The 7,624-nt window shown below is 63.8% G+C and overlaps 1 protein-coding gene across 1 annotated transcript in view; it reads left to right on the forward strand.

The window, feature by feature from the left end:
• The window catches only part of LOC108520401 (mucin-5AC-like), a gene marked incomplete at both ends in the record, with an annotated part of 11,491 nt that extends 3,873 nt beyond the window's left edge, over positions 1–7,618 (forward strand). Inside the window, 12 exon segments of the mRNA XM_017859767.1 lie at positions 176–314; positions 479–592; positions 702–881; positions 1,665–1,904; positions 2,288–2,444; positions 3,047–3,175; positions 3,382–3,544; positions 4,167–4,210; positions 4,299–4,487; positions 5,183–5,798; positions 5,981–6,288; positions 6,291–7,618. Of these exon segments, the coding sequence (XP_017715256.1) occupies positions 176–314; positions 479–592; positions 702–881; positions 1,665–1,904; positions 2,288–2,444; positions 3,047–3,175; positions 3,382–3,544; positions 4,167–4,210; positions 4,299–4,487; positions 5,183–5,798; positions 5,981–6,288; positions 6,291–7,618 (3,607 nt within the window).
• Between the last annotated feature and the right edge of the window lie 6 nt (positions 7,619–7,624).

The following is a 7,624-nucleotide window of genomic DNA, read 5'->3' on the forward strand; positions in this document are numbered from 1 at the left end:
GGTCCCGGTTAAACGCAGGGCACAGACTCAGGGATGGATGTTCCCAGCAGCCCCAGCCAGGGAGGCCCAGTGGGCGCGTGTCTATGGTGCTAGGTTCCCCTGGGGGTAGGAAGGCTGCACCCAGCCAGGCAGGCACCCTGTGGGTGCCCTAGCCTGACCCCCAGATGTCCCCCAGCACTTGTGACAGCAGGATGTGGCGGTGCACAGATAACCCCTGCCTGGCCACCTGTGCTGTGTACGGGGATGGTCACTACCTCACCTTCGACGGGCAGAGCTACAGCTTCAACGGAGACTGCGAGTACATGCTGGTGCAGGTGAGCCGGCGCGTTTGGGGTCTTCACGGTGGTCCCTGAGACCCACAGCTGCTCACTGCCTGTCTGCGGTTGCCCCAGGGTGCACACAGATTGTCCCTGCCCCATCCTCCTTGTGGAAAGGAGGGTAGGGCCAGCCTGGTCCTTGATGGCCTCTGCTTCCCCAGAACCACTGTGGTGGGAAAGGCAGCGCACAGGACTCCTTCCGTGTTGTCACTGAGAACATCCCCTGCGGCACCACGGGGACCACCTGCTCCAAGGCCATCAAGATCTTCCTGGGGGTGAGTGAGGCTGGGTGGTTGCATGCCCTCCGGGAGGCTCCCCTGGCAGCGTCTGGCCAGGTGGGCTGGGGTTCTCGCTGGGGGCCCTGAGCGACCCCTTGTCACGCAGGGCCCCGAGCTGAAGCTGAGCCACGGGAAGGTGGAGGTGATTGGGACGGACGAGAGCCAGGAGGTGCCATACACCATCCGGCAGATGGGCATCTACCTGGTGGTGGACACCGACATCGGCCTGGTTCTGCTGTGGGACAAGAAGACCAGCATCTTCATCAACCTCAGCCCCGAGTTCAAGGTGAGACTACCCCCCTCATCCAGGCCAGGTCCAGCTGGAAACCTGGAGGTGGAAACCTGGAGGTGGGGTGCATGGAACAGGTGGGCAGAGACGAGAGGCACAGAGACACAGAAACACAGAGATGGAAGGGGGGTGGGAAGTTGGGGGGACGGAGCCTTGGCAAGGGCAGCGGGTCAGGAGATTCCTTGGCTGGGTGTCCGTGTTCTGGGGCCAGAGCAAAGGCCCGCACCCTGGCGGATTTGCCCGCAGCCTGGACACTGGAAGCCCAGCAGGGCATCCACTGGGCTGAGTTTTTTCAGAAGGCTCTGGGGGGCTCCTTTTGGCCCCTTGCATCTGCTGGGGACCCCAGCACTCCTCGACTGTGGCCACACCGCTCGGATCACCGCCCCTGTCTTCATGCAGCCTCCTTCCTGTGACTGGGTCTAAGTTTTCCGTTTATAAGGACACCAGGCATTGGATTCAGGACCCAGTCATTACTTCAACCTGCAAGATCCCATCTCCCAGTGAGGTGCCACGCACAGGCACTGGGATCAGGACTTAGGCAGGTCCTTCGAGGCCACATCAGCTCCTTTTTCTCCAGGAGGGGCTTGTGGCTGGCCCCGGCCCTCGGTGCTCAGCTGCACTGCCCGGGGCCTCCCCAGGTGTAGCTGGAGGTGGGAAAGAGGAAGCAGTGCCTGTGGTCGCTGTCAGCCGCCTGGGTGGGAGGTGGCAGCTGCAGGGCACGGGGGCCCTGGCCTTCTGGGTTTGCTGCACCCACCTCCACCTCTCCCGGTGCCTCTGCAGAGCAGGGTCTGCGGCCTGTGCGGGAACTTCGATGACATTGCTGTCAACGACTTTGCCACACGGAGCCAGTCTGTGGTGGGGGATGAGCTGGAGTTCGGGAACAGTTGGAAGCTCTCCCCGTCCTGCCCGGATGCCCTGGCAGCCAAGGACCCCTGCACGGCCAACCCCTTCCGCAAGTCCTGGGCCCAGAAGCAGTGCAGCATCCTCCACGGCCCCACCTTCGCCGCCTGCCACGCACACGTATGCTGGCTGGGGGGCGTTTCTCTGGGCCCAGGGGGGTCATGGAGACCCAAGGAGGCCCCAGAAGGGCGAAGGGAATGGGGGCTGGGGGACAGCTGCCAACCAAGGGTGTGGACTCGCCTAGAGGGGCTGGGCGTCCAGCTCTGACACCTGTCAGCTATGGTTTCGGGGCCCTGGGGGGTGTTAACACCGAGGGCTGCCAAGGAAGCCCTGGGCCCTATGGATATCCAGATGGGCCCAGCTGGCCACTTGGGGATGGACATTCGCCCTCCCTGAGCTCCACTGGAACTCGGTCCCAGTCAATATGCCAGTGTGGGCCCGGTCCCCAAGAGCCTGCGGGGTGGGTCCGGGGTCCCTGGAACCTGAAGCCCCGTCTCCCTCAGGTGGAGCCAGCCAGGTACTATGAGGCCTGTGTGAATGACGCATGTGCCTGCGACTCAGGGGGTGACTGCGAGTGTTTCTGCACGGCTGTGGCCGCCTACGCCCAGGCCTGCCATGAAGTGGGCCTGTGTGTGTCCTGGCGGACCCCGAGCATCTGCCGTGAGTGCGAGCGGGCGCCCGGGGCAGAACAGGAAGTGCCAGCAGGGTGTGTCCCACCCCCCTCACCACTGATAGGTTGGGGGGCCGGGGAAGGTTTCCAAAGAAACAGAAACACCTGGGCCCAGAGAGGAGGGCGTGGCTGACGGAGGGATCGCTGGCGGGGTAGAACGTTCAGAGAGGAGGGTGTGGCTGAAGGAGGGGCCGCTGGTGTGATTGAATGTTCAGAGGGACAGCGTGACTGACAGAGGGCTGGCGGACGTGGTAGAATGTTCCGAGAGGAGAGCGTGGCTGACGAGGGGTCGCTGGTGTGGTAGAACATTCTGGGCAGAGGGATCAGCAGAGCTGCCCAGCTCTAGCCCACACGGAGCCTTGCCAGGAACAGGCACTGCTGGAGCTGCTCCGGCTGGAGACCCCCACTCTGCTGGCAGCCTCCGTGGCACCCTGATAACTGGGGGGTGCCGATCTGGCCCACTCTCCCCGTCCCCATCTTGCGATAGCCGGGAGGCGCAAGGGAGGGAAGCGGCTTTAGAGCAGCCTCGGGATGCGGGGCCTCCCCGAGTGAGCGCCTGGGACCCCACCGAGCCCTTCCTTCCTCCCTACAGCTCTGTTCTGTGACTACTACAACCCGGAAGGCCAGTGCGAGTGGCACTACCAGCCCTGTGGGGCGCCCTGCCTGCGGACCTGCCGGAACCCGCGCGGAGACTGCCTGCAGGACATCCGGGGCCTGGAAGGTGGGCTGAGGCTGGCTGGGAGGGGCTGGCCTGCGCTCCGCCGCCTGTGGCCTTCTCCTGGTCCCTTGAGGAGCCTCTGTGGCCCCAGCTTCCAGCACATTCTGGTGCTCTCTGCGAGGCCCACTGCTTGGGGGCTGGGCAGAGCCCTCCAGGGCGAGGCGCAGGACGCTGGGTCTGGTTGTGACTCTGGCCTCTCTGGCCCGCAGGCTGCTACCCCAAGTGCCCAACAGAGGCTCCCATCTTTGATGAGGACAAGATGCAGTGTGTGGCCACCTGCCCGACCCCACCTCCGCCACTACCGTGCCACGTCCATGGGAAGTCCTACCGGCCAGGCGCAGTGGTGCCCTCAGACAAGAACTGCCACTCCTGGTGAGTCCTTTGGCGGGAGGAATGTGGAGCCTGCAGCATGCAGGGGAATTTGGCCACGGCCTGGGCTTTGGGTGCAGCTGGGAGCAGCAGGGCTGGGGACTTTTCCGTTACTGGAGTTGAAGCTGTGGGTCCCATCCTGGCCCAGGCGACTGTGACATAAGCTTCTCAGGGGCCAGCACCCCCGTGTCCTGAGTCCCAGAGGCAGGGCTGGGTGTAGGGCTCCTTTGGCGGAAAACCAGCACAACCTCTGGGGAGCAGGCTCGAGGGGCTCAGGGGGCGGCAGCGGGAAGCTGGGCCGAGATGGAGCCCAGGGTCCCCACGGGAAGGACGCCCATTAAAATCACCCCTGAGGAGTAATGGCTCCACTCTAGCACCCACCTCCCCTGGCCCCTGACTGGAGGGGCCCCACAAGGGAGGGACCTTGGGCTGACCCTGGAGGGACAACTGCTGGGACATGGGTGGGGTTGGCCTCCCTGTTTCCCAGTCCGGGGGTGCAATGCGGTGCCCAGGGACCTCCATCCCTGTCGGAGCTGCTCCCTGCCCACCCTTGGTAGCATGGGATGCCCGTGGAAGGCATACAGCCGCCCCCATGCACCAGCCTGCCCTTCTTCCTTGTCTCCAGCCTCTGCACCGAGCGCGGCGTGAAGTGCAGCTACGAAGCTGAGGGTGAGCAGCCGGCAGCCCCTGGGGCTGGGATCCGGGGGTCTCTGCCTGCGCCCAGCCTCTGACGGGCCCAGCCCCTCTGTTCCCACAGCCTGTGTCTGCACCTACGACGGACAGCGCTTCCACCCAGGGGACGTCATCTACCACACGACGGACGGCACGGGTGGCTGCATCTCTGCCCGCTGCGGGGCCAACGGCACCATTGAGAGGAGGGTCTACCCCTGCAGCCCCACCACCCCCGTCCCCCCAACCACCTTCTCCTTCTCCACGCCCCCGCTCGGTAAGGCAAATGCGGCCGAGGAGCCCCAGGGTGAGCCCCTCCCACAGCCCGGCACAGCTGCCCTTGCTGGACGCTGAGGTCACAGCAGCTCTGGGCATGGGTGGCAGGCCCTGAGGATCAGGAAGGGACCGAGGAGCAGGGCGTTGGGCTCGGGGATGACCTGCTGTTTTCCCGCCAGCCACCTGCAGTGGGGAGGGCTCAGCCTCCAAGTCACCCCGGCAGGCCTGGCGTCCAAGTCCTGCCCTCAGCAGCCCCCAGGCCTGGACTCATGGGGCTGTCCGGGGTCTGGCAGCCCAGCCTGGCCCTGGGGATGCACAGCTGTCAGTTGCCTCACACTGCTCAGGGTTCGGGCATCCCCGTGTCCTCGCCCTCTCCTGGGGGATGTCCCAGGGCCCCAAGGCATCATCTGAGCTTCTCTGAGAGTAGAAAGCTCTGGAACTCTGGCGTTCTGGGGCACAGATGTGTGGACGCTGCTCAGGGCATGGCCTGGGAGCCACTTCCCTAAAACTCAGTCAGTTTGCTTGGCTCTTCAGCAGCTGTGCCACTCATGTGGGTTCTGAGCAGGGACCGTGGGTGGGGACAGGCAGACAGGCCTGCTGGTGCAGCCTCAGACCGCTGACAGGGCCGCAGGGAGGGGTGGGGGCAGCCCCCAGTGCCAGCCCCTCATGCTCAGCTGCCTTATCTTCTGCCCACAGTCGTGAGCTCCACGCACACCCCCAGCCCTGTCCCGAGCAGCGCGCACACAGGCCCTCCAAGCAGCGCCTGGCCCACCACAGCAGGCACTTCTCCCAGGACGAGGCCGCCCACAGCCTCTGCCTTGCTGCCACCGGTCTGTGGGGAAGAGTGCCTGTGGTCACCTTGGATGGACATTAGCCGCCCTGGACGGGGCATGGACAGCGGTGACTTTGACACACTGGAGAACCTCCGCACCCATGGGTACCTGGTGTGCGAATCACCCAGGTCGGTGGAGTGCCGAGCTGAGGACGCCCCCAGAGTGCCACTCCGAGCCCTGGGGCAGCATGTGCAGTGCAGCCTGGACATGGGGCTGACCTGTCGTAACAGGGAGCAGGCATCGGGGCTCTGCTACAACTACCAGATCAGGGTCATGTGTTGCACGCCCCTAGCCTGCTCCACCTCTAGCAGTTCAACCCAGACCACTCCTCCAACAACCTCCAAGACCACTGAAACCCGGGCCTCAGCCTCCTCAGTCCCCAGCAGCACACCTGGCCCCGTGNGAACTCTGGCGTTCTGGGGCACAGATGTGTGGACGCTGCTCAGGGCATGGCCTGGGAGCCACTTCCCTAAAACTCAGTCAGTTTGCTTGGCTCTTCAGCAGCTGTGCCACTCATGTGGGTTCTGAGCAGGGACCGTGGGTGGGGACAGGCAGACAGGCCTGCTGGTGCAGCCTCAGACCGCTGACAGGGCCGCAGGGAGGGGTGGGGCAGCCCCAGTGCCAGCCCCTCATGCTCAGCTGCCTTATCTTCTGCCCACAGTCGTGAGCTCCACGCACACCCCAGCCCTGTCCCGAGCAGCGCGCACACAGGCCCTCCAAGCAGCGCCTGGCCCACCACAGCAGGCACTTCTCCCAGGACGAGGCCGCCCACAGCCTCTGCCTTGCTGCCACCGGTCTGTGGGGAAGAGTGCCTGTGGTCACCTTGGATGGACATTAGCCGCCCTGGACGGGGCATGGACGGCGAGGACTTTGACACACTGGAGAACCTCCGCACCCATGGGTACCTGGTGTGCGAATCACCCAGGTCGGTGGAGTGCCGAGCTGAGGACGCCCCGGAGTGCCGCTCCGAGCCCTGGGGCAGCATGTGCAGTGCAGCCTGGACATGGGGCTGACCTGTCGTAACAGGGAGCAGGCATCGGGGCTCTGCTACAACTACCAGATCAGGGTCATGTGTTGCACGCCCCTAGCCTGCTCCACCTCTAGCAGTTCAACCCAGACCACTCCTCCAACAACCTCCAAGACCACTGAAACCCGGGCCTCAGCCTCCTCAGTCCCCAGCAGCACACCTGGCCCCGTGTCTCTCTCTACATCCAGGACAACACCTGCCCCAGGTACCGCTACATCTGTCAAAAAAACTTTCTCAACTCCCAGCCCTCCAGTGCCGGCAACATCAACATCATCCATGTCGACCACGGCCCCGGGGACCTCTGTGGTCTCCAGCAAGCCCACCCACACGGAGTCCACCACACCCTCCTGTGTACACGAGCTTTGCACCTGGACCGAGTGGATCGACGGCAGCTACCCTGATCCTGGAATAAACGGCGGAGATTTTGACACATTTCAAAATTTGAGAGACGAAGGATACAAATTCTGTGAAAATCCTCGAAGCGTGGAGTGCCGGGCACAGGGCTTCCCCAACACGCCACTGGCAGACCTGGGGCAGGACGTCATCTGTAGCCGCACGGAGGGGCTGATTTGCCTGAACAAGAATCAGCTCCCACCCATCTGCTACAACTACGAGATCCGCATCCAGTGTTGCAAGACGGTGAACAAGTGCAGAGACGGCACCAGAACGCTGAAGACTGTCACAACTACACGGCCGACTCCACACCCAGCTGGAGCTCAGACCCAGACCACCTTCACCACACATATGCCGTCAGCCTCCACGGAGCAACCCACAGCCACCTCCAGGGGTGAGTCCACAGCAACCAGCATCACACAGGGCACCCACAGCAGATCGGTCACCAGAGACTGTCATCCCCAGTGCACTTGGACCAAGTGGTTCGATGTGGACTTCCCGTCCCCTGGACCCCACGGCGGAGATGAGGAAACCTACAACAACATCATCAGGAGTGGGGAAAAAATCTGCCGCCAACCTGAGGAGATCACCGGGCTCCAGTGCCGAGCCAAGAGCCACCCGGAGGTGAGCATCAAACACCTGGGCCAGGTGGTGCAGTGCAGCCGCGAAGAGGGCCTGGTGTGCCGGAACCAGGACCAGCAGGGACCCTTCAAGATGTGCCTCAACTATGAGGTGCGCGTGCTTTGCTGTGAGACCCCCAAAGGCTGCCCTGTGACGTCCACACCTGTCACAGCTCCTAGCACCCCAAGTGGGAGAGCCACCAGTCCAACTCAGAGCACCTCCTCTTGGCAGAAACCCAGGACAACCACATTGGTGACAATTAGC

Source organism: Rhinopithecus bieti, unplaced genomic scaffold (genome assembly GCF_001698545.2).
Source record: "Rhinopithecus bieti isolate Rb0 unplaced genomic scaffold, ASM169854v2 scaffold_52251, whole genome shotgun sequence".
NCBI lineage: Eukaryota > Metazoa > Chordata > Mammalia > Primates > Cercopithecidae > Rhinopithecus > Rhinopithecus bieti.